Here is a 25,987-nt window from a genome sequence, read left to right on the forward strand (position 1 = left end):
GGGTCACACACACACACCCGCCAAAACTCTGATACGGCGGGTGTGGGACTGACTAAGGGCAGGGAGATGAGGGGCTCCCGCGGTGCCCAGCACCTCGCACACACTTGGGAAGTTGAGGTCGGTCCTCACGGCAGAGGCAGGCTGGCAGCGGGCCCAGGGAGGGGGCGGGGAGATTTGTGTGTCTCCCTGCCTTTGGAGCAGTGAGAGGCTCCCATGACTCAGTTCTGCCCAGAGGAGGGGGAAGTCAAGGCCAGACCTCTGAGGACCGGCCCCGAGGGACCTCCCATCCTCCTCCCCACTCTGCCCTCTGCCTGTTTCCCCACCCAGTGCTTCCGGCAGTGCTGGGCAGGGCCCCACACATACATTCTCTGCTGGTCGCCTGGGCACACCCTCTGTCCCTTCCCCAGATCTGCAGCCCCGACTTGCTGCTCCATGGCCCAAGGGCTCAGACGCTGACCATGATCATGGACCACCTTGAGTGGGTGCCACAGCCCCATGGCCTGAGGCAGGAGGGGCAGTGATGTGGAGGGGACGTGGGCCGAGGATGGGAGGGCCTCCTCTGGCCGCTGGAACCGAGCTGCAGGCTCCTGCCAGGGAAACCCTCTCTCCTTGCTGCTGCCGCGGTGGCTCAGCTTTTCCCAGCCCTGCCTCTCTCCTCCTGCTTCTCACATTTCAGCTTCTGAGTTACTGGCATCACAGCCTGCTGCCACTGCTGCTGTGGTCACTACACCAGACAGATGTTAACCCCCAGTGTGCTGGCGGGAGCAGCACAGCCGCAAATGGGTGCAAGGTCCAGAGGTGTTGAGGGAGGAGAAAGCCATCTTGAAACTGTCCTTTGCACCAGTCAGGTTGCCCTCTGGAGAGCTTCTCTCACCTCTTCCTCCCTGTCCGCCCAAACTTGAATCCAAAGCCTTCCCTGACCCCTAGGAGTTGCTCCTTCCCTTGGCTGTCTGGGCACTGACAGTCAACCACAGAACATGGGTTCCATATCACCGTGAACTTGACCTTGTCATTTCAGCAGACAGGGTTTTCTCCCTCCACATCCAGCAGCTCCCCTCTTGCACCTGGCCATACCTGGGCAGGGCCTGGCCACCAGAACCAGGGGAGCTCTCAGCCTGGAGGCTATTCTAGGGGCAGCAGCACAGGCTGTTGAAGGAGCCAGGTGCTGGCACAGACTGGTCAGGTGACCTTGATAAGTCCCCAGGGTATAACAGGATTTAGGGGCCTGTAGTGAGGATAAAACGGGGAATGCAGGTAAAGCCGCCGGAGCAGCATCTGGCACACAGTGGCCCAGACCTCTCGTGCCCACATACACACATGCCTCCTGACATGCTAGGGTTCTGAGCTCCCCTCCTCAGGGAGAGCTACTCCCATTTCCTGGCAGCCTCCCCCCTCACAGCCCACCCAGGTCTGCTTTCTCATCAGAGAAGGCCTGTGTCCCTCCCCTGGCCTGGCTGGTCCCAGCCCACACTTTTCCATCCTCAAATGGGACTGGACGTCCCGCCTTGTCTCCCCGCCCCTGTCCACTCCTCCAGTGGGAGGAGAGCCCGCTGCCCAGAGGCACACTGGACAACCTCTCGAGCTCAGCAGCTCCCCAGCTGTCCTCATCCCGATTCCTCTCCTTCCTGCCTTTCTCCTGAACCCCAAATGCTCCCTCCCGGTTTCTCATGGCGCCTCTGCTGACCCTTCGTCCTATCCAGCCACACCCCCTTGGTGCCTTGGCTGACTTACTCTCTTTTTATGTTGACCAGAGGCTCTGTCCTCCCCTTCCCCTGCACCCCTGGTTAAAGGGCCCAGGCTGGGCGTCATTAGGTCCCCCTTTACTGCTATGCTGTGCCCCAGGCTACTGGGCTGCCTGGTGGGATTGTTATAACCGTCTTGTCAGCTTACAACCAACTGAGGAAGTGGTCACTCAGCCATTTCTGTCTAAAACTGAAAGTCCAGCCAGGGTGGCCATTCGCTGAGTTGTTTTGGTTTTTGGTTTTTTTGCTTTTAGTTTTTTTGCCACACCCAGTGGCTTGCGGAATCTTAGTTCTCCGACCAGGGATTGAACCCGGCCACGGCAGTGGGAGTGCCGAGTCCTAACCACTGGACTGCTGGGGAATTCCCTCACTGAGTTTTTATACAACTCAGTGGGATGCACCCAATCGAAGCAGATGGCCTGGTTCCTCCTTGTCCATGTGTTGAAAATCAGAGGGGCATTTCCCTGGGGGGACCCAAGACAGGGCGAGCTGGTGGAGGAAGAGGAGAGGAGAAGGCAGGAGCTCCCCCGTCATGGGCTGCAGTGTCAGGTCTGGAAACATGGGGTCAGGACTAAAGGGGGAAACGGGGGACACGCCACAGGTGGACTCCAGTCCCCTTTCCAAGAACTCCCTTATGAGCAAAGTGAACCAGATCGGGCTGTTAGAAGGAAGCGGGCATCCAGAGGTCAGGGCCTTTGGGCACCTTGACAAGCCTGGTGCCCCAGAATCTGCAGGGCCTTGGGGGTGTGGGGAGCTGGGCTGTCAGTCCTTCCACCCCAGTACCTGCCTTGGGTTCCCCCAATGTGCTCAGGCTCAGCTTGCACAAAAGCATCGTGTGTGCCAGGCTCCCCCTAGTGGTTGGGGGACCCCAGCCTTGTCGGCACAGGAGTCTCCCTGTGACTAGGGTAAGAAAGGGGACCAGGGCATTGGGGGATATTGGGGTTTGCTCCAATCCACTGCAGAAGCGTCTGACCCCCATTCTGCCTTCCTGGGAGCATTCAGGATCCTCTCCCAGGCGGGGGCTTTTTGCTTCCATGGGGCCTCATCCCTGCTCCAATGGCTGGTATCCACAACCCCCCACCACCCTGCCCCCCCCTCAAGCAGGCTGGGGTTCCCCATATGCACCAGATTATGCTGGAGCCTTAGAGGTCAACGGGGGCCCTAAAGGCCATCTGGTCCTTCTATCCACCACTCCTGGCATATTTGTGTAGAGGATAAAGCCTCAAATTAGGGTTGGGGCCCTAGGTTCTTCTTCAGGCTCCATCTCCAATTCTCTGTACATCCTGAGGGACGTTCCTTAACTTTCTGTGCTTCTCCTTCATGGTCCCCCCTCAATAGTAGCAGAATTCTCCAATGACCCCCAATGACCTTTGCCCTCGTATACTCCTCCCCCTTGAGTGTGGGCGGAACCTGTGACTATGGCATCACTCCCGTGATTAGGGTGTGTTATATGGCACAGTTACCCTTGAGGTAGATTATCCAGGTGGGCCTGACCTAAGCACACAAGACCTTTAAAAGCAGAGTTTTCTCCAGCTGCTTGTGGAAGAGGAAATTAGAGAGATTCAAAGCGAGAGAGGGAATCAACATGTGGGACTCTCTCTCTTCCTCAGATGGTGAGGCCACGGGACAAGGTCCTGAGGATGGTCTTCAGGAGCTGACAGTCCACAAGACAACGGGACGTCAGTCCTACAGCTGCAAGGAACTGAATCCTGCCAACAAACAGTGACTTTGGAAGGGCATCCTAGCCCCTGATGAGATTGCAGCCCCGCTGACACCTCGATTTCACCCGGCAGGACTCTGAGCCGAGAGCCCAGCCGTGCCACACCTGGCGATGATAAACTGTGCTGTTTCAAGCCAATAAATTTATGGAAATTTGTTACACAGAAGCAGGAAATGAATACATCATCTGTCCAAGGAGAAGAACAGTATTCTTGACACACATGTAGGATAAAAGTTTAAAACTGAGAAAAATGCACCCCGCCTCCCAACGAGTGCTATGTAGAGTGGAAACCTGCCTCGGCCTCTGTGCTGACAGTCTTCCTGGCTGCAGTTTAAATCCACATTCTCAGGGTTCCCATCTCTCACCTGAACCTCCAACCAGCCTCAGAGGAAGGCAGGTGTGTTCTGAGAAGGGCAGTGCCGATCACACCATCAGGGCAGCCAGATCCCACTTTGGCTGAAGAAAGAAGCTCTGGAACCCTCTGCTGTAGGGGATCCCTGTGATTTCTGGGGCTCCCGGGACTTCTGGACGTCTTTAGGGTCAATAAAATAGGGTCAATAGGGTCAATAAAACATCTTTATTTGGGCTTCCCTGGTGGCACAGTGGTTAAGAATCCGCCTGCCAATGCAGGGGACACGGGTCCCAGCCCTGGTCTGGAAAGATATCACATGCCACGGAGCAACTAAGCCCAGGCACCACAACTACTGAGCCTGCGCTCTAGAGCCCACGAGCCACAACTACTGAAGCCCTGCAAGCCTAGAGCCAGTGCTCCACAACAAGAGAAGCCAACACAATGAGAAGCCCCCGCACCGCAACGAAGAGTAGCCCCTGCTCGCTGCAACTAGAGAAAGCCAGCGCGCAGCAACGAAGACCCAGCGCAGCCAAAAACAAAAACAAACAAAAACCCCCAACATAACAGCTTTATTAGATATAATTCACATACCATATAATTCACCCATCTAAAGTGTAAAATTAAGTGGGGTTTTTTTTTGTACAATCAATTTTGTAACCGTCACCACAATCAATTTGAGAACATTTTTATCACCCCCCAAAAGAAACCCCATACCCACTAGCACCCACTCCCCATTTCCCTCTGACTACCCCTCATTCCTTGGCAACCACTAATCTACTTTCTACCTCTGTGGATTTGCCTATTCTGGACATTTTATAGAAACGGAATCATACAATATGTAGCCTTTTGTGTTTGGCTTCTTTCACTGAGCATCGTGTTGTCAAGGTTCATCCACGTTGTGCCACGTATTAGTACTTCATCTGTTTTTATCCTAAGTAATACTCCATTGGATGGATAGACCATGGTTTTTTGATAGACCAGTCATCAATAAAGCCTATTGCTGACTCTCATTCACTCCTCCCACCTGGAATTTGGGGGTGGGGTTGGGGGAAGGGGAGCAATGGGGAATTTTGGGGAGGGGGGCTGATTGGGCTTGGGTTTGACAACATAGAGGAAGGAAAGCTGGGTTTTCAGGTGTCCCAGGCCACACTGCTGTCCCCGGCTCTTTCCCCCAGGCCGAGCCAGCCCCTTCTCCACACCCGCTTTCCAAAGCAGTGTCTGATCAGGGTCTCCAGCCCCAGAGTCCTGCTGCAGGTGGGCCAGCTCTCTGCCAACTCAGTACATGATAATCTGCATTTCTAACACCGATCATCTACGGGCAGTTATTTGATGACAGTCTTCACAGAGACTCCCCTTTTAAAGGGCAAACTGTCTGCAGGCTGATTTTCACACCATCAGATCCTACCTGGGAGTGTCTTTACTGTAAAGGAGAGGAGCCCCACATTCAACAGAAAAGAACCTTACAACACGCCTGCTTCCTTTCACTGTGACAAGTTTTTGGGTTTTTTGCCTTTTAAAAAAAATTTTTTGGCTGCGCCACACAGCATATGAAATCTTAGTTCCCTGACCAGGGATCAAACCCATGCCCCCTGCACTGGAAGGTGGATTCTTAACCACTGGGCTGCCAGGGAAGTCCCATCACTGTGACAAGTTTGAGCAGGGAAGGGGGAAAGCTTGGCTTCTCCTGTGTCCCTCTCCTGCACATCACCAAACCCTGTCATTCTCTCTGGGCCCACTCAGATGTCTCTGGCCACTGCCGCCCGTGGCAACTCAGTACCAGTGATAATAGGAAATAACACTTATTAATGCTACGACATGCCAGGCGTGTCAGCGACTTCTCGTGACAGCCTGCAAGCTATGTGCTATACGGTCTCTGTTTTACAGACCGGGAAGCTGAGTCAGGTCAAGGAACTCGCCCGCAGTCACCCTGTTAACACCTGGAGCTGGGGTTCGGGCAGAACCTAGATTCTGAATCACACTGCATGGCCTCAAGTCCTTTCTGGAAGTCTGTTGTCCGAAGAGCAGGGAGTGTGTGTAGACAGAGACAGAGGTCTGAGGACTGTGGCCTTGGGATATCTCGGATGCCAAGTAGAAAAGAACTTCAAGAAGTTCAGGTAGGAAACTCCGTGGTGGTCCAGTGGTTAGGATTCCGAGCTTCCACTGCTAGGGGCCTGGGTTTAATCCCTGCTTGGGGAACTAAAAAAAAAAAAAACGATCAGATACAGCGAAGACAGAAAACAGGGCTCCTTGGAGTCACCACTGAGAGCAATTTTCATGAAGTCCTGGCTCCGGATGGAGTGAGCAGGATGGGAGAGTGAGCATAAGTACCCACTTCTGGGACAGGGAATTTTGCAGTCAAGGAGAGCAGCATAAGAGTGGTAGCTGGAAGGGGATGTATGATTGTGCTTTTTTTTTTTTGGCCGTGCGGAGGGGCTTGCGGGATCTTAGTTCCCAGACCAGGATCGAACCTGCGCCCTCGTCAGTGAAAGCGTGTCGTCTCAAACACTGGACCGCCAGGGAATTCCCTTTTGTTATTGTTTTTAAATGGGAATAAAGACAGCTTGTTCTCGGTGTGGGAACGACCCAGTAGAGGGCACGAGGTAAGGATGCGGGGGCTGGGTGGGTGGGGGGACAGCCGCTGGAGAGACATCTTTGAAGAATTCACATGGAAGGTTTCTCCGTGCACGGACAGAGTGCGGACACGCATCCAGACACAGGTTAGGAGGCAGATTTCCGGTACAAGGAGGCAGGCAGAGGCGGTGACGGGAGCCTTTGGGAGAGAGGGAGGATGGACCAGGGCAACATGAAGGAATCGCCAGCTGCACAAATGAGGATCTTGTTCTGGCATTTAAAAGTGAGATGGTGGGATTTCCTTTTCCCAGCGCTGTTCAGCTCCAGGGGGCAGGGCTGGGGCAAGGCAGGTGGGGGTTAGACTCACAAGGGAGCATGCATGCAAGATGATTATGTTGGTGGGCTGTGAAATCTAAGCTGGCAAAGGAGCAAAGTGAGAAGATAAGGGGCTTGCAGCACACCCCGGATCAATGGGGTCAGGCAAACTACAGCCCACGGCTCAAATCCAGCCCACTGACCATTTTTTTTATACTTAAAAGAAAAGGAAAATTTATTTATTTATTTGACTGCACTGGGTCTTAGTTGCGGCACGCGGAATCTTTTTAGTTGTGGCATGTGAGATCTTTTAGTTGCGGCATGGGAGCTCTTAGTTGTGGCATGTGGGATCTAATTCCCTGACCAGGGATCAAACCTGGGCCCCCTGCATTGGGAGTGCAGAGTCTTAGCCACTGGACTACCAGGAAAGTCCCCCACTGACCATTTTTTAAAAACTTTTTTTTATTGTGGTCAAAAACATATAAAATTTGCCATTTTAAAGTGCACAATTCAGTTGCATTAATTACATTCACAGTGTTGTGCAACCATCACCACTATTTCCAAAAGTTTCCATCACCCGAAACAGAAACTCCATACCCATTAAGCAATAAAGCTCCATCTCCCCTCCCCCCAGCCCTTGGTAACCTCTAATCTACTTTCTGTCTCAATGAATTTGCCTATTAGATATTTCACGTAAGTGGAATCATACAACATGTGACTTTTTGTATCTGGCTTTTTTCACTTAGCATTGTGTTTTCAAGGTTCAGCCATGCTATAGTATATATCAGAACCTCATTCCTTTTTTAAAAAAATACTTATTATTTATTTATTTATTTGGTTGTGCCGGGTCTTAGTTGTGGCAGGCTCCTTAGTTGCGGCAGGGAAATCTTAGTTGCGGCATGCATGTGGGATCTAGTTCCCTGACCAGGGAAGGAACCCGGGACCCCTGCATTGGGAGCACGGAATCTTAACCCCTGCACCACCAAGGAATTCCCTGGCGGTCCAGTGTTAACCACCACCACCACCTTGTTTGAATAGACATATTCAGATCTGAATAATATTCCCTTGTTTGAATAGACCACATTTTGTTTATCCATTTATCCATTGATGGACCCTGGGTTGTTTTCACCCTTGGCTATTGTGAATCATGCTGATGTGAATACTGGTATATGATCATCTGTTTGAGTCCTTGTTTTCATTCTTTTGGATGTGTACCTAGGAGTGGAATAGATGGAGCATATTGCAACCTCTGCCAGGTTTTGTATGGCTCATGAACTGAGAATGGTATGGTAGACAGAAAAATGACCTCCCCAAGATGTTCATGTCCTAATCTCTGGAACCTGTGAATAAGTTACCTTACATGGCAAAAGGGGCTTTGAAGATATAATTGAGTTAAGGATCTTGAGTTGGGGAAATTATTCTGGATTATCTGCTTGGGCCCAAGGTCATCATATAAGGGTGTGGGGGGGTCAGAGTCAGAGAAGGAGATGTGATGACCGAAGAAGTTGGAGTGATGCACTCTGAAGATGAAGGAAGCCAAGAAATGTGGGCAGGCTCTAGAAGCTGGAAAAGGTGAGGAAAGGGATTCTCCCCTAGAGCCTTCAGAAGGAGTGCAGCCCTGCTGACACCTTGATTTCAGACAAATACAACCCATTTGGACTTCTGACCTCCAGAGAATAATTTTTTTTTTAATTGGCTGCACTGCGCAGCTTTTGGGATCTTAGTTCCCTGACCAGGGATTGAACCCTGGCCCATGGCAGTGAAAGCACCGAGTCCTAACCACTGGACAACCAGGTAATTCCCTTGTGTTGTTTTAAGTCACTAAGTTTGTGGTAATTTGTTACAGTAGCAATAGGAAACTAACACAAATATTTAAAAAAAAATTTTATTGAAGTACAGTTGATTTACAATGAGTTAATTTTTGCTGTACAGCAAAGTGATTCAGTTATATATATATATTTCATATTCTTTTCCATTATGGTTTATCACAGGATATTGAATATAGTTCCCTGTGCTATACAGTAGGACCTTGTCGTTTATCCATCCTATATATAATAGTTTGCATCTCCTAATCCCAAACTCTCAGTCCTTCCTTCCCCACCCCTGCTCCTTTGGCAACCACAGGTCTGCTCTCCATGTCTGTGTGTTTCTGTTTCTTAGATATGGTCACTTGTGTCATATTTTAGATTCCACATGCAAATAACTTTTACACGCCCTTTATAGAAAAAGTTTGCTGACACCTAACTTAGAGCAAGAAGGTGAGGGGTAAAGTCAGGTACCAAGGATAAAGGGGATTTTGCTGAACACCCTTTGAGGGCTCCAGAGGGCACAGTGGACTGAATTAGGAGTTGGGAAGGGATCAGACTAAGGGGTGTACAGAGCCTCCTGGGAATGGAAAACGGCCTGGAGTCTGGGGACTTCTGGTGCTACTGCCGTGAAGCGGGTTAGTGGTGGGAGAGTGTTGGAGTGGGGCGGTGGGAGCAGTGATGATATTTCAGGCCTTGGGGCAGGAGCAGCTGAGCCAGGGGTGTGTGGGTTGGTGCATCTGAGACAGCAGAGGGCTGTAGATGAGAAGACGCCTTTGGCAGAAATGGGGAGGCCAGTCTGAGTGACAGTGTGCTCGCAGGAACTGGGCTCAGGCTGGGTCAAGGCATTTCTGTAGAAGACAGAGCAAAGGGTGGACACGCTTCTCCCAGCTCTCGTTCATTCATTCACCCAGGCACTGTGGACGCTGCTCAGTGTACACAGTTATGTGGCTCTGTATCCTATGTTGTCCCCAGATGTCATCCTTCCTGTCCCAACAGTGAAGCCTCCCAGGGACTGTGATGTTACACGGTCCGGGACCTGTACTTACAGAAGCAGCCTGACAGCTTACTTTAAGGATTGGAAAATATTCACGCAAAACTGCCAGGCATCTACAAGGTGCTCCGAATATCTAATAACCATAACATTTCCTAATAATAACAGTAATCCTTGTTATAAGTAGCAGTATTTCAATTAGGAGGCGCGATTTGGGCAGAACCTGGAAGGCGGATGGGATTGGGAAAGGCGGTGGGCAGGAGGGAGGACATTCCAAGGCAAGCGCGGTCTTCCTGAGCCAGGGGCCAACCTCCAGGAGCCAGGGGAGGGGACGCGGGAAGGGCGGACGGAACTCGCCGCCAAGGCGTCCCTCCCTTACCCGCTCCAGGCCTTCACCCCTAGTAGAGAGCGCACCCTGGCGGGGGAGCAAGTCTCGCACTGGCTTCGCCCTGAATGGGAAGATGCAGCCTTCGCCTGCCAGGGCCAAGCTAGGGCGTGCCGCCTGCTGTCCAGCCTCCCAGAGGAGGGGTAAAGCGAGGGGGCATAGGAGGCGACCCGGCAGCATCCACCAAACCTCCCAGCCGCGCTGGCAGCCCGCCTCCGGGGCCGCTGCTGTCCTGGCCCGCCTCCACCCTTCCCTCCCCGCTGGGGCCCCTGCTTCCTAAGGCAGCCCTGGGATCCGAGGCGCCCGGCGCGCCCCCCTTTGCCCTCCCCTCCCCGGCTCCGGGATTCCCAGGCTCCGGAACCCAGGCTGGGCGGGCAGTGGCGGGCAGCTAGGCAGGGAGCGAGTGAGGGAGGGGGCTGGCCGGCCTCTGAAGTCGGCCCCAAGTTACATGTGGGAAGTGGTGGCTATGACGCAAGTTTCCAGGGGGCCCTGGGCTCGGAGGGAGCGCGCCAGAGCAGCTCCTCTCTGTGCAGTTGCAACCGAAGAAGAAAAAAGCCCGGAGCAGCACCTCAGGCCGCCTTCGCCTTCGCCGGGCCCAGCTGCGCACCCCCGCCCCCCGACGGCCGCCAAGCGCGCAGACCCTGCACGGAGCAGTCCCCGCCGGACCCCGGGCGCGCGGACTGGGTTTCCTCGCTGTGGCTGGCTTTTTTTTTTTTTTTTTTGCTACGCTTGCCAACCTGTCAGCTGATGGACCTCATCACCCATAGTGGCGCATGTAGCTCGGCCGCAGCTCGCTCCATTCACGCCGCGCCCTTCAAGCCCGCCCGCGGCCCCCGCACCCGGAACTCGTGGGGTGGCGCGCAGACCCTGGCTACCACTCGCCCCCGGGGGCCAGCGCCCCTCTCGCCCGGGCCTCGCGCCGCCCTGGGGGGCGCTGCAAATAGTCCTTTGTTTACATGCAATTCCTTACTCCGCGGAAGGAGGCCGGGGGAGTGCTGAGTTTTCACCAGCTGTTTCCCGCCTTGAAACAGACATCTGATCAGCTGCAAACACACACACACACACACACACACACACACACACACACACACACACACATACACACGCCCGGGGAGGCAGGCCGGAGAGACCTCCCTCCCGCCCCTCCCGCCCGCCTCCCTCCCCTCGCCGCCGCCGCAGCCAGCATCTGGGACCGGCCGATTCTGCACCTCCGTCCGGCGCTGCCCTTTGATTCGGATTTCCATCTTGTATTCTCCGGCGGACCGCGGGACCTGGCTCGTGCAGAGGAGGGGGGCCGATCGCTATGGAGTATTTCATGGTGCCCACTCAGAAGGTGCCCTCTTTGCAACATTTCAGGAAAACAGAGAAAGAAGTGATAGGAGGGCTCTGTAGGTGTGTACTCCTCCTCCCCCTCACCCCCTTCCCACGATTGCAGCCCCCGGCTAGTCCGCCTCGGCAGGCGCGCGTGTGCGCACGCATGGCCCGCGCCGCGGACCCTCTCGCCTTTCTTAGCCGCGGGGGTGGCTGCAGCCCTGCGCGCCAGGCTCGGGCCGCTCGGGGACCCTCCTCCCTCTGAACGTGGGGGCCCCCAGCGGCCCCGGTCACTTTTGTCCGCTGCAGGCGGGCGAGTCGCGACGTTTGTAAATTGCAAACAGACCCACGTGGTTCTGCAGCAGTCCCGGCCATGCTTGGTGCTGGTGGCTTCCCCCCCCTCGCTTCCTCCTCCCCCCTCCTGCGGCGGCTTCCTTCCTCTCCCTCCTTCATCGCTCTCTCTGGGCGCCCCCTGCAAGGGGGTCTGGGGGGCCGGGGGCGCGCGTGGGGCCGCGGCGCGGACGGCTACAATGCAGCTAAGCCGCGGCTCCAAGCGCGGGGGGGGGGCGGGCGGGGAGCCGGGTGGTGTGAGTGTTTGCAGGGAGCGGCTGCAGCGGGGTCGGGGGGGCGTGCTGGAGTCGGGGTGCGGGAATGGGCGGGACCCGAGGGGCCGGCGCGGCCCTCCGGGAGCGCCGTGGACCCGGGCACGTTGGCGGCCACTCGCTAGCTTGCCGCCCGCGCCCGGGCGCTGTTTACTAGCGAGGCCTGGACGTGACTCTGCAGCCCTCTTGGAGTAGGCGGACCTCAGCGCGCCGCCTCGCGGGAGCAGTAGTTCTCCGTGCCGCGTCGGTGCGGCATTGTGGGAGTTGTAGGCGTGCCTGGGCCACGCTTTACCCGCACAAAGCTCTGACCCCGCGGGCGGGGTGGGCGAGGCAGGCCGGGTGCGGGGCTTTTGGGGGGAGGGGCATCAGAGGTCGCCCCTAGCCTCACCAGGCCGCTGCCCGCCGCACGTGGGTCTCCGCTGCAAACTTTCTGATCTCGTGCCCCTCCCCCCAGCCATAAACCGAAAGCGTCCGGTTGCCCGTTAGGCTGGGTGGGTGGGTAGATGGGTGGTCCGAGATCCGTAGCCTTCCTCAGGAGGCACTTTCTTAGTTTGGCCCGGGTTGCTCCAGATATACCCTTTACCGAAGAGTTATGGGTTAGCGGAATCGCCCTGAACAGTTGTTAAAATGCACACGCCCGCAATTCCGATCGCTAGAAGGGCCTGGGCATCTGCATATTGAACACAACCTGCGGGACGGCGATACTGCGTGGGTTGTTCTCTGCGGGTCCAAGTTTGGGACCTGTGGCCCTTTTCCTGCCGTGCTACTTTAGGAGCGAAATGGCTCCCCAGGGCTGGGGCCACGTGCTCTGCGGTCCTGGGCAGGCAAGGCGGGGATTGAGGGAGGAGGAGCCGCAGGCGGTGTGGCCCAGGCTGGTCGACACCAGGGGCTGCAGAAACCAGGTTGGGGGAAGGTTGCTGCACACGTATACACCCCCAACACCCCCCATCCACCCCCGCCTCCCGCACACACCAGGGCTCCCACCTTAACTACTCTTAAGTTCAAGGTGGTGGGCAGTCAGCAGCACCACCCTGAGTGTTGGCCCTTCCCTAAAGACCACCTGGAGGGCTTAGCTGTAATAAGTGGAAAGAAAAAAAAATTCTGGAGCACATAATGCATTGTAGGGATTCGTTTTGCGAGATTTTTCTCACTGAATTGTCACAATCTTCCCCTGAGTAAAGTGGCTTTATGATTTCTGTGTGGGTGGAGGATAGGTTTGGGAAGGAACAGGTAGGGCAAGTGGTGGGGCCGGGACTTGAACTCTGATCCCAGAGCCCTGCTCTTACCCTGAGCTGCTGATTGCTCAGAGGGTGCCTGGGCAGTAAGGAGGTGGGTTCAGCTGCCCCAGATGCTGGAGTGGACGTTCTGGGCCTGATCCCAGGCAGGCTTGGTACCATAGGACCCTCTGGTTGCCAGGCCTGGGCCTTGGCCGCGTTCTCTCTCGGCCCCCTAGGACTCCAGCTTGACCTGTTCCTCTTCCAAGCCCTCCTTCAGAGGAGTCCAGCAGTCCCTTAGGGACCAAGTGCCCCAGGGTTGGGCACGGGGACTACTCAGCTTGTCCAGCTGTGAGACAGTTGTCAGCCCATGCACTGGGTGTGCATTTGGGGCCTCTGGGTTTTTTCATTTTCAGGAGGAGCTGCCTGGTGAGGTAGGATTGAGTGTGGGTTGGGTGGGGCCTTCTGGCCGGATATACTCGCTTCTCAGGCTGGTGGACTTTGCTTCATCCCTCAGTGACTAGCAGGGCTCCCTGCTTCTCTCCTCAGTCTCCCCGAGGGGACAGTACCATACAGCGGGAGGCCGTACCCGACAGCGGCACGCACATAAGCTGTGTGGTTTTGGACATGTTGCCTAACTGCTCTCAGCCTCCCGTAAAATGGAGCACCTGTGAAGTTTGGCCATGTGTGTGGAAAGTGCCTGGTAGCTATTAAGTGGCACTCAGATTCTTAGAAGCAGGAGCATGGTGGTGTTAAAGAGTTTACCTACTGCCTGCCATAGGGGGGAAAGAGACCATCTCTCCTCAGAAGGAGTTAGAGAACAATTAGGGACTTTGGAGTGTGTTGGGTCCCTGATCTGGTATTTACGAGGAAACTACTTCGTGCTGGGATTGAGGACACCACAATGAACGAGAACTTGCTCCTGTTCTAAGAGCTGGAAGTCTCATGGTGCTACAGGACAAGTCAGTTTCCTTAGAGCCATGGGTTCTCCTGGGATCCTGGGTACAAACTCTGAAAAAACAAGGCATCCTGTTATCCTCAGTCTGTCTCCCTTATTTTTTTCCCTCCATTTCTTTTAAACTTCACCACGACCCTATGAAGTAAGGCAGTATTCCCCTGTTTTATAGATGGGTAAACTGAGGCTTTGAGAGACTAAGTGGCTAAGCTTGGGGTTCCACAGCTAGTAAGTGGCAGGGCTGGAGTTTCCACTTGAACCCAGTGCAGGGCTCCCTCTGAGGGGCTGGAGAAGCTGTGGGAAGGGGGTGTTTCTGATGGGAACAACCTGGACGTGGTTTGTTCTGGGACTGAGGGCAGGGTGTATGGATAGAAGCAGTGGGGATGGGCGAGGGCCCTGGGCTGCTTCAGTACCTGCTGCAGAGAGAAGGATGGGGGCCTTGGGCATCCTTGATGAGAGGGTCGTCTTCCTCCTGTCTTCCTTTTGGGGTATGGGAGAAACCCTGTGTAGGTTTTCCCATCTCTGACTGTGTAGACATTGAGTGGTGGGTGTGTGAGTGACTTCGGGGCAGTGTGAAATGAGAGTTCTCAGTGGCTAATTTGAGGCTGGAGCTGGGCAGGGGTGTGTGGGGATTAGGGGATACCAGTTTGCCCTTGGGCTAGGCAGGAGGAACAGGTACAGATCTGGATCTAGAATTGAAGAGCCGGCTTCCTGCCCTTGAGCCTCTGGTTGGGATGTGGGCATTATTCCGGGGGATGTCTTGGGGGCACCCAGGTAGAGGGGGTGGCAGCTGTGGTCTTGGCACTGGAGGCTGGTATGCAAACAGTTCCTTGGCCATTGGCTGCCCAGCCCCAGGAGACTGGCTTGCTGAGGCTCTCAGGGAGGGAGACAAGTAAGAGAGAGCATCTGTGGACCAGGCCTCACTGCTCACCTGGGTGGGTCTGAAGTTGATGTGAAGGAGGTGGAGGACCTTACAATTACTGTAAATCATGTTTACTTCTGCAAAACTCAGAAAGAAATGTAAGAAACTTCCAGGCGTTTGCAGAAAAATCCACTTTATCTAGTAGAGTAGCAGCTAGAAATGGTAATTAGCCATCCTGTATAGGAACCCCTGGATGGCCATGATTCCACTCATCAGAACCCCTGGTTAGTCTGCATTCTATTAAAGAAACTTCCAGGGCTATTTAGGTGAGTTGGCCTTGGTGGCAGCCTAAGTCCCTATGAGGAACTGTGGCTTTGGGGTGAAGTCTGTTTTCTGGGACTTAAGTCTGTCCTAGGTTAACCAGCAGCTGGTTCCTGAACCAGGAGGCTGGGCTGATGGACTTGGTGGTAAAGCGGACAGGATAGAACATTCGGAAGAGCTAGGATGAGGAGGCCCTTTCTCCCTGCCTGGACGCCAGGCCCCTTCCTTCTGGGAACTTCTGGGCTGGGGCCTTCAGGCCTGGGGCCCTGTGGTCTCCTTTGGTGTCTCCCAAGCTCGTGGGCATCCTGGAGAGAAGGGAGGGGCTGAACGTTGGCTTCCCTGGGCTGAGGTTTCATGGGCAGATGAGCTGGCTGGTGGGGCTGCGGCAGTGGTGGGGGGCAGTGGGTGTTGAGTTCTGGCTTCAGCCTGGGGAGTTGGTGGGACTTGGGGGCTGGGAAGTGCAGGAGGTGCGTTGCAGCTGTACCCTGCTATGCCCGCTCTCATGGTGTGATCTTGGGCAAGTCACTTCACTTCTGGGCCTCGTCCTGTCCCACCATTTGTCAGGAGGGCCAGGGCGCTGCCTCTTGAGGCCACACACAGGGCTCTGGGAAGCAGGGTTATGTGTGAACCCTCAGTAGAGGGTGCCACCCCTGGGTGGCAGAGGAGAGCATTCGTTTTGGCTCCTGCAGGTGCCTGTGGTGCCCTGGTGTGGCTGCCTGACCTTGGACATGTGACTTCCCCTCCCCAAACCCTAGATTCCTCATTGCCACGCAGCCACCCAACTGGGTGTCCATGGTAGTCAGACAGGGAAAAATATAAAAAGTTCTGTGAGTGATAGTAAGAGCTAACCTGATGGCAGTGCACACCCATGCTCAATCCTTTCTACCGGGGTGACTGTCACCTGTCTCTCGGGGTGTCCGGCTCTGAGGGATGGTGCAGAGCCCACTCTGCCCTGTGGGTAAGAGCAGGGCTCTGGGATCAGGGTTCAAGTCCCAGCCCCAGCGCTTACTGTAGCTGTTCCTTTCCCAAGCGTCAGTGTCCTCATGCCATAAGGCCGCTTAACTCAGAGGAAGATTGAGATGGTTCAGTGAGAAAATTCCAGCAAAGTGAGTCCTTAGCACATTACGTTAAGAACTCAAGACTTTTTTATATTTTATTTTGTTTTATTCTTTTGGCCATGTCCCTTGGCTTGTAGGATATTAGTTCCCCAACCAGGGATTGAACCCCAGCCCACCAAATGAAAGTGCCATGTCCTAACCACGAGACCACCAGGTTAAAACAGTAACTCTATTGCTAGGGTCTCCAGGTGGGCCTTCTGGAAGGGCCAGCACTCAGGGTGACCCAGGGCTGGAAGTGGGTCTCCTTTTTGACCCCTTACCACTCTGGTCAGCTCTGGCCTGTGGGCATCACCAGGGAGTACCCAGGGGTGGGATAAGTGGGGGGGTGGGGCGGTCTCTCCCTGTATCTCCCCAGGGCAGGGATGGGGAAGCTCCCAGACAGATCTCAGTCACTCAGTGGCTTGGCTTCCTAAGGATATTTCTCCCTGTGTCTTTACAGTTTTTTTTTTTTTTTTTTTGGCTGTGCTGTGTGGCATGTGGGATCCTAGTTCCCCGACCAGGGATCAAACCCGTGCCCCGTGCAGTGGAAGTGCAGAGTCTCAACCACTGGACCACGAGGGAAGTCCCCCCTCCCCATGTCTTTAATCCACCTGCCGCAGAGGGTCTGGAGGGCACTGCCAGACCCAGGAGCCTGGACTCAGTTCTGATCCACCCCCACCCCCCCCACCCCCACCCCACCCCGCCTGCAAAGGGGTAGGCAAGCCACTGTGTATCAGATCTCTGACCTGCATCCTCCCCTTTTCACCATCACCCCCACTGTAGGGGCAGGGAAACTGACAGAAGGGAGGTGCCCCTGGCCCAGAAGTGGGGGAGCCAGATGCCCAGCTGTCTGACCCTAAAATTGTGTTCCTCCCACTCTGAGCCCTAAGTCTCATTTGTAAATAGGGGTCGTCGGCCACCTTTCCAGTGCTGTGAGGGAACTGTATCTTGGGGAGGGTCCCAGGGAGATGCTGGGGGTGCTGGTGGAGGACAGGGCTTCAGACACCCAGCAGCGGCTCATGTGGACCCTGCTCCCAGCCCACCCCCAGCTGACCACCCTCTCTGTGGGGAGAGGAGGCAGAGACCCAGGAGGGGGCAAGAGCGAGTTTAGGGTCCCTCAGGGAGCTGAGGGGGCACAGGTGGGGCAGGCCGGGGGGCCAGCAAGGCCTTGGTTGTATCTAGCTGTTACAGATGTGCTCCTCTCCTAGGTTTCCAAGCAAACTCCTTTTTGCCTAGGGATGGGCATGGGGGCCTGGGCACCTACCTCTTTGAGCCCAGGCTCCCCCACCAATGGAACAAGGCTGCCCAGAATCCTTTCCCCATTCTCCTAGACCCAGAGGTGTGAGCTCTCTTGGCCCAGGCCTGGACCAGGTCACCCCAGGAGGGCCCCTCAGGAAGAAGCCAGGGCTGTGGCTTTGGGTGGGGCTGGTGGCCTCTTCTGGGAGCCCAGCATCTGGAAGCCATCAGTTCAGGGGCGGGGGAGTTGCAGGAGAGGGCCTGGAAGGGGAGCATGCCTCCTCCAGGCCACACACAGGCCCACCTCTCGGGAGCAGTGGCGTTAGGCCCACAGGCCCTGCTGCCATCTCTGCCTCCTGCCAATGCCTCTCGGCAGGCAGCCTCGCCCCCTACCGCTCGCTGCCTTCTCTCTCACCCCACTGGCTGCCGCTCCTGCAAGATGCAATCACATAATATGCAATAACATCGCCTACTGCATGCTGGGAGCCTCGATTCTCTGGCACAGGGTGGGCTTGCCTTTTGGGATGGGTGGGCTTCAGGGAGAACTGTCCCCAGGGGAGGTTGGCCGGGTCCTCTTCCTGGAGTGAGTGGTACCTGTCTTGTCTTTGAAGCCTTAGCTCAGGGTCTGGGTCCAGGCTGGGGGCTTACGTAGTAGCTTGTGGCTGTGGGGGTGGGAAGGGAGGAGGGACATCTCCCTCAGTCCTCAAGCCTGCGACCTTGAAGGAGGGGGTCTAGGTGCATAGCAAGGAGCTCAGAGGTGTCCCAAGAGCAGGTGTCTCTGATTATCACCTGAGGCCACCTGTATCAGAATCACAGGGATTCTTAGCCATGTGGGTTTCTGGGCCCCACTCAGACCTGCTGGCCAGACACTGGGCTTGGGACCTGGGGTCTGCATGCTTATTTTGACACCCAGGCATCCCAGAGCACGCTACTCCATCAGCCCCCGATCTACTGGGGGTGTAAGCATCAGACAGAGCTGGTATCTTCTGTAGTGGGAGGGATGCCTGTTACACTTAGGCCCCTCTGGAGATGAATTGTAAAGGCAGGGGCCACTGGGGGCAGGGCATGGAGGGCGCCCAGCCTGAGCCTGGCCCTGTCCTCCCCGCAGCCTTGCCAACATTCCATTGACCCCTGAGACTCAGCGGGACCAGGAGCGGCGGATTCGGCGGGAGATTGCTAACAGCAACGAGCGGAGGCGCATGCAGAGCATCAACGCGGGGTTCCAGTCCCTCAAGACCCTCATCCCCCACACAGATGGAGAGAAGCTCAGCAAGGTGGGCAAGTGCCAGGAGGACTTCCTGGAGGAGGTGGTGGGCTGGAGCAGGGAGATTCGGAAAACACTGTCAGCCAGGTTCCCTGATTTGTCTGTCCCTCCTGCCCTCAGGCAGCCATTCTCCAGCAAACGGCGGAATACATCTTCTCCCTGGAGCAGGAGAAGACCAGGCTTCTGCAGCAGAACACACAGCTCAAGCGCTTTATCCAGGTAGCGCCCTGCCCTCCTCCTGGCTCCCTCTCACTGACATGGGTGTGTCCGGGCCCAACCACTGGCTTGGGACTGTGATGTGGCTGTGGGTCCCTTCTTCCCCACTGACCTGCCTACTTCTGGCACTTGCGTTCCTGCCCAGGCCCTGATTTAGCCAGGGTCAAGTGCAGTGGAGTGGGCTCTGGAAGGAACTGGGTGACTTTTGGGAAGCAAGTGCATTTTGCCTCCTTTCCCAGCCTTGGCTGTCTGGTGGATTTGCACACTGGGGCTCCCCAGTGCCGGTGCACCTGGGTTTGACAGCTTTGGGGGGCTGTGATGGAGCTTCCCACCCCCACTCCCGGTGGTGGTGGTGGTGGTGGTGGTGTATGCAGTGTCACAGCACACTCACCGACCCCTTGGGGTCCTCAGGAGCTGAGCGGCTCATCCCCCAAGCGGCGGCGGGCAGAGGACAAGGACGAGGGCATCGGCTCGCCAGACATCTGGGAAGATGAGAAGGCGGAGGACCTGCGGCGGGAGATGATCGAGCTGCGGCAGCAGCTGGACAAGGAGCGCTCGGTGCGCATGATGCTGGAGGAGCAGGTGAGGCAGGTGGGTGGGCAGGTGGGGGATGCTGTCCAGCTCTCTTCCTTTTCTCCTGTTATTTACGGGAGCTCCTGCTTTGTGCCAGGCCTAGGAGAGGGGTGTCCAGTGGGGAGCAAACCAGACAGGTCCCAGTCCTTGGGGGTCACCGTCTGCCTGGGGAGAGATGAGTCAATGGCTCTCACATCGTAATTATGCAGCTGTGATAAAGGCCACACCGGATGGGTGGGCATCAGGAGGGGGACCTGGTCTGGTTCCAGATGGGCCGCCCCATAACTTCTCTGTGGAAGTGACCTGAGCCGAGGGTGGGAGGGCGAGTCTCACCGCTGACCAGGCAGAGAGGGGAGAAGGGTGCTCCAGGCAGAGAGAACAGCATGGGCAAAGGCCTGGGGCTGGAGGCAGGCAGGGAGGGAGCATGGCATGAGGGGGGCTGCACGGGAGGGGAGCAGAGTCAGGGCAGGCCTGGCTGGCTACGGTCAGGACTTTGGTCTCCACCCCGAGGGTGGCAGGGAGGCCAACCTCAGCAGTCTGTGGGCCCCGAGCTGGGGGAGGCGCCAGGGTGTGGCCTGGGTCCTACCCCTGAGCCTGCCATTCCACCCTCAGGTGCGCTCGCTGGAGGCCCACATGTACCCGGAAAAGCTCAAGGTGATCGCACAGCAGGTGCAGCTGCAACAGCAGCAGGAGCAGGTGCGGCTGCTGCACCAGGAGAAGCTGGAGCGGGAACAGCAGCACCTGCGGACCCAGGTGAGCAGGAGGTGCCTGGAGGGGCAGTTTGGGCCTGGGCCTGGGCCAGGGCTCTCAGACTCAATGTTGGTGCCTCTGGGTGTCTAGGAGGGTGGACCCCGGGCCTAAATCATGGTAATGCAGATGTTCCTGGCTTCCAGGTGTCTTGCATACATTATTCCATTGAATCCTTGTTGTAGCCCTTTGAGGCCTGAGCTGTTATTACTCCTATTTACTGATAAGGAACTGGAGGCACAGAAAAGTTCAGTAACACACCCAGTATCCTCAGCAGTTTGGGGCAAGGATTTGGACCCTGGCCATCTAAATTCAGTCTGAACTCCCGACCACCACTGTATTTGTTAGATGTGAAGTGCTGGCTTGGCTCTGGAGAGGGAAGGGCCATGCAGTCTTAGACAGCCTAAAGCCCCTCTCCAGGCCACGTTTTCTTCATTCTTAAAATAAGAGGGGTGGGAGGGGTCACAAACTGGACAGCCCCCAGCGAGTGAAGGAGGCTGATGGGCTGGGGTGATCGGTGGAGGCTCTCCAGGAAGTGGGCAGAGGGAGATGGTTTTGGAGGGCCGTCCCACACCCTCTGTGGCGGACAGAAGGGAAGGGGCAGCTCCCAGAACCTTCGTAGAAAGACTGAGGGCCTCTGTCTTGCAGCTTCTGCCCACTCCAGCCCCTACCCACCACCCCACGGTGATCGTGCCGGCGCCAGCGCCCCCTCCCTCCCACCACATCAATGTCGTCACCATGGGCCCCTCCTCGGTCATCAACTCTGTTTCAACATCCCGGCAAAATCTGGACACCATTGTGCAGGTACCTGGCTTGGGGAGGGGGCAACGCATGGGGGGTCGTCCTCTGGGAATGGGCCCTTTGTGGGGAGATAAGAAAGTGGGCGACTGGCGGGGATTGAGACAGAGCTTGAGCTTTGTGGGGAGGAAGTCTGGAAGCCAGATGGGTCTCCATCTCTGCATCTGGGGTGAGGGGCAGAGAGGGGGGACTGGATGGCCCGGAAGACCCCATTCCTTCTCTCCACGTGGCATTTGCTGAGGGGGGTCCTTTGTTCCCGGAGCTCCTGCTTTCAGAGTTCCTGCATCCAGCTCTTGGGTTGGTCCAGGACCTGGGATGGGGGTGGAGGGGGCAGTGACCGGTTGGGTGGCAGTGAAGCCTGGCTTCACTGTCAGCTCTGAAGGTCGAACCTGAAGTCACTATTGTGCCCAGCCTGGGGCAGAGACCTCTTGGGAGGCCCAACAACATTGCAAAGAAACAATTAATCCAAAACGCCCAAACAGAATAAAGGCCATCAACCCCTGGAACTTGAGTTGCACGTAAACCCGAAAAATTGAATAATAAAATTTATAGCAGAGACCTTCCATAAGCCAACAGGCAGGCTTTGAAATATATAAGTGAGCGTAAGAAGCTTGTGGCTTCACGCAGCTGGGCACTGTCTCCCCTCCAAGTCTTTTTCAGCTCAGCAGAGGGCTTCTGAAGTTTGTTTCTCCTGACTCTGGCAGGCTGCCCCTGCTTTGCCAGGCTTGCTTCTGGACCTTTCTGGGGGTGGGGTGGGTGGTGGGGGAGATGGTGGCTGTCCACATGGCCCCGCCATCCTCATGGCAGCTTCTCCGCCAGGCGATTCAGCACATCGAGGGCACCCAGGAAAGGCAGGAGCAGGAGGAGGAGCAGCGTCGAGCTGTCATCGTGAAGCCGGTCCGCAACTGCCCCGAGGCCCACGCCTCCGACACCGCCTCCGATTCGGAGGCCTCGGACAGCGACGCCATGGACCAGAGCCGGGAGGAGCCAGTGGGGAACGGGGGTCTTCCCTGACCACCCCCCAGCCCTCCTCTCCCTTCTGGGGGCTGGAGGGGGCGGGGCAGCAACTGGGAGACATGAGGGTGAACGAGTGAGGAATTTTTACAAAATTACGGCATCATTTGGGTCTCTTTTATGACCTCTTTTTCAATACTGTAAATCGACCTTTGAGTGAAGCCACCCAACCCGAGGTCCGGGGCTGGGGCGGCAGGAGCGCGTGGCAGCACCGGGACACCTGGGGCTGGGCCTCGGCCCCGGAGGCTGGGGAAGCGGACATGGAGGTGCCTGGCCTCTCTCGCCAAAAAGCATTTTTTCATTGAAACATGTTTTTAAGAACAGGGAAAATCAAACAAAACCCCAAGGTATTTCTGCCCTCCCCAGAGCCAGCCCTATGACCGTCAGTTTTTAATTCCCCCTTCCCTCCTCTTTTTGGTGTTCTTTCTCCTTTAAGCACTTACACGGGTTGGGGGTCTGGCTGGGTCGGGGCTCTCGGGGTCCGGGGGTCTCCGTTGCTTCTCGGTTGGGGTTTGCTGCTGCCCTTCTTCCCTCCCCTCCCTGTCTCAGCACTAGGAATCGCCACTCTCCACCACTGTCCGGCCCCCACCTCTCCCTCCAGGTTTCCCATCTTCCACCCCAAAAAAGTCTTTGTCTTTCTCTTTTTGTTTTGTTTGTTGTTGGTTCTTTTTTGGTTTTAGTTTTGTTTTTGTTTTTGTTTTTGTTTTTTTTTTTTACAATTTTGAGGTCTTTGTGTTCAAGGAGAAGCTATTATATTTTGTTAAGAAAGTGGGGGGAAAAAACCAAGAGGCCACTGTGCCTTTATAAAGAAACAAAATAAAGTTTGTACTTTGTTTTTTAGATTCTGTGTCTCCTGGATGTGTGCTGTCATGAGGAGCTGGCGAAGGCTTCCTGGGGTAGCGTAGGGGGTGTTCTCTGGGGCCACTGGAGGGGATTGGATGTGGGTGAGTGTGATGACTCCCCCAACTTATGTGTGGTGTTATGATGAGAAATTGGCGTCCTTAGATTCCCTGGGTTTACTCTGGGGATTCTGCAAAGATGGGAGATGGTGTTGGGGCTGAGGTGAGTGGCTCCCAACTCCTCCTTGGTGGGAGGCAAGGAGAGAATGAACAACCAAGCCATAGGTTCCTGTCTCCTAGAGAAAGGACACAAGATGCTCAGTGGTCCTGATTGATCCCTAGGCTTTGCAACTTCCTCACCTTGTGTAACCTCTTGGAACTTCAGTATCCTCATCTACAGAAGAGAAGTGAGCACTCCCTTATGGTGTGGTGTTTAAGAGCTCAGGTCCTGGGGTTGGTCTGCTGGTGATCAGATCCACCTTGGGCAAACCACTTGATCTTTGAGACTCAGTTTTCTCTTCTGAAAGTTGAGAATCATAATGGCACAAGGACATTACATCTTAATTGGTAAGGAGGTGGTCCTTTAAATTCCTTAATCCTCCATGACCAGAGATTGCTTTATAATGTGTCCCTCTTGACCTGCTTTTCCTCAGGTACATGACAGGTACGTGGGGACTGAGGCCAGAGAGGAAGAATAGCTGATTCACATCTCACCCCACAATGAATGCCTCCAGACAGGAATTTGTTGAATAGAAAGGCAGGCAGGAGCCTGCATTTTTTTTTTTTTTAGAACTTTTAATACTTTTTTTTTAGTGAAATTCACATAACTTAAAATTAAGCATTTAGAAAGGAACAATTCAGTGGCATTTACTACATTACTATGCTGTGCAACCATCACCTCTATCTCATTCCAAAACATTTCTCACTCCAAAATGAACCCCTTACCCATTAATCAGTCTCTCCCCATTCCTCCCTTCTCTGAGCCCTTGATAACCACCAATCTACTTTTTGTTTTTTAGTGTTTAAAGAAATTAAAGTGTAATTTAACTTCGGTAAAAATTCACTTTTTAGTTTTTGCTTGTGGGAGTTTTGACAAATGTGTAACCATCACCATAATTAAGATATAGTTTCTTCATCCTTGCGTTCCCCTATGTCCCTTTGTGGTCCACCCAGACCCTGGCAACCACCGACCAATCTATTCCTATGGTTCCTATAGTTTTGCCTTTTTCAAAATGTCATATACTATAAATATATTCATTTACAGTATATGACATTACATATTTAGCTTGAGTCTGGCTTCTTTCACTTAGCATTATTACTGTAGTTTTCTTTTTTGGGATATATTTAGATATATTTACATAAATTAAATGCGTGTTTGAGGGAACCGTCTTCGCTAGGATATGGGCGGGGACACCCCTTCCCAAGGCCAGCAGAGCGACCCCTTTTGGCCAGGTGCAAGGCGCGTCCGACGGGTTCCAGGCAGCTCCTGAGAGGGTCAATAGAGGGCGCTATGGAACCAGGACGTCTGGCCCAGCAAGGCGGAGGCTCCGCCTCCTTCCGGTGTCTGTGGAACTACGCAGTTCCTATAGGCCAGAGGCGCGGCTCAGGGGCGGGGCCAGGGGAATACCCCAAGCCCAGACCTGTCGTGGCGCGCCCAGCGGCCGTAGGCTGTCTCACCAGCAGGCGACGGGAATCAGGGGCGCGGCCTCCGTCCCGCCTCTTCCCGGACTCGCTCCGCCCCGCCCCTCGGTGCGCATGCTCCTTGGTGCCTCAGGCCATCTCGCGCGCTCCAGACTGCAAGCTCCTCTGGCCCAGGCTCGGCCCCGCCCCGCGCGCTCTCACGCACGCTCCGCACGCAAACGCTGCGAACCCGCCGTTCCTGCGTGTCCTCCGCGTGGAGGCGCTCGCCGGCTTTCCCGCTCGCGTCTCTCGGAGGATGCGGCCACGGGTGGTGGGGCCTGCGCTGCCCGGCGGAAGTCCGGCACGCTGCACACGTGACTTACGACGGTCTAGAGGCAGCGGTCAGAAAGGAACAAGAGACGGTAATTTTAATAGCACGTTTCCTTTTAACCCACAGTGTCTGAAACGTTGCCATTTCCGCACAGGTGATGAATGCAAGAAACTACCCACGAAGTATCTCATTCCTTTCTTCCTGACGACTCTGGGAGCCCTGTGTGTATCTTGCACTGGCTACACCTCCATGGGTACGGCCGCGGGTCCGGGCGTCGGGGGCAAGTGGGAGCCAGGCCAGGGGGTCGGAAAGGGCACGGTATCCTGCGGGCAGTGCGGACACTGGCCTGGGAGGAGGAAGAAGTGGAGACGATGTGGGAACCAGATCGTAGAGGACTTCCAAGCCACGCTAAGAAGCTTGGACTTTATTTTTTGTGATGGGAAGGGGTCTAGGAGAGACACGATCAATGCAGAGTTCAACAAAACCTGTCTTAAAAACCTTTTTATTGAAGTACCGTATAAAGTACACTCAGAAGAGGGCTCATAACTGAAGTGTTTAGCTCCGTGAATTTTCACAAACTTAATATACGCCCGTGTAGCCGGCACCGCACCAAGCCCTCAAGTGGTTTGCTTCTTAAAACTTAATTTTTGGAAGTATAGAAATGTACAGGGAGGCCCCCTGCACCCTTCACCCCGCCTCTCCCAGTGCTAGCGTCTTGTTTGCCTAATGTATGGTATGGAAACCAGGTGATCGCTGTCAGTGCCCACCACAGGGCTTATTCAGATTTTACAGTTTTACATGCTCTCACTTATGTATGTGTGTGTACAGTTGCTCTGTACCATTTTGCAGCAGCAGTGTTTGAGAATTGGAGTTGCTGTGCAACCTCATCAGCACTTGATATTGTCAGATCATTATATTTTTCAGGTTTTTTTTTCAGCAAATTTGGTAGGTGTAGAGTGGAATCTCACCACAGTTTTATTTATTTATTTATGTTTGTCCACACAGCCTGGCATGCGGGATCTTAGTTTCCCGACAAGGGATGAAACCTGCACCCTCCACAGTGAAAGCACAGAGTCCTAACCAGTGGATCATCAGGGAATTCC

The 25,987-nt window shown here is 55.2% G+C and overlaps 1 protein-coding gene across 1 annotated transcript; it reads left to right on the plus strand.

Annotated features, from left to right (window-relative positions):
• The first annotated feature begins 11,086 nt into the window (after nucleotides 1-11,086).
• TFAP4 (transcription factor AP-4) lies at nucleotides 11,087-22,863 on the plus strand. Its single transcript, XM_082670957.1, has 7 exons — nucleotides 11,087-11,276; nucleotides 18,591-18,756; nucleotides 18,867-18,965; nucleotides 19,374-19,544; nucleotides 20,148-20,288; nucleotides 20,931-21,086; nucleotides 21,900-22,863. The coding sequence occupies exons 1-7, from the start codon at nucleotides 11,188-11,190 to the stop codon at nucleotides 22,092-22,094; spliced, it is 1,017 nt and encodes a 338-aa protein (XP_082527083.1). The 5' UTR covers nucleotides 11,087-11,187; the 3' UTR covers nucleotides 22,095-22,863.
• The last annotated feature ends 3,124 nt before the right edge of the window (nucleotides 22,864-25,987 follow it).

The sequence above is a fragment of the Grampus griseus genome, assembly GCF_964374135.1.
Source record: "Grampus griseus genome assembly, chromosome: 14".
NCBI classification, from domain to species: domain Eukaryota; kingdom Metazoa; phylum Chordata; class Mammalia; order Artiodactyla; family Delphinidae; genus Grampus; species Grampus griseus.

What these genes read in the sequence shown, in the direction of transcription:
- TFAP4 (XM_082670957.1), top strand. Translation starts at nt 11,188, where the DNA reads ATGGAGTATTTCATGGTGCCCACTCAGAAGGTGCCCTCTTTGCAACAT. An exon ending in AGCTCAAGCGCTTTATCCAG is followed by an intron (nt 18,966 to 19,373) that starts GTAGCGCCCTGC and finishes TGGGGTCCTCAG; the next exon opens with GAGCTGAGCGGCTCATCCCC. An exon ending in GCATGATGCTGGAGGAGCAG is followed by an intron (nt 19,545 to 20,147) that starts GTGAGGCAGGTG and finishes TTCCACCCTCAG; the next exon opens with GTGCGCTCGCTGGAGGCCCA.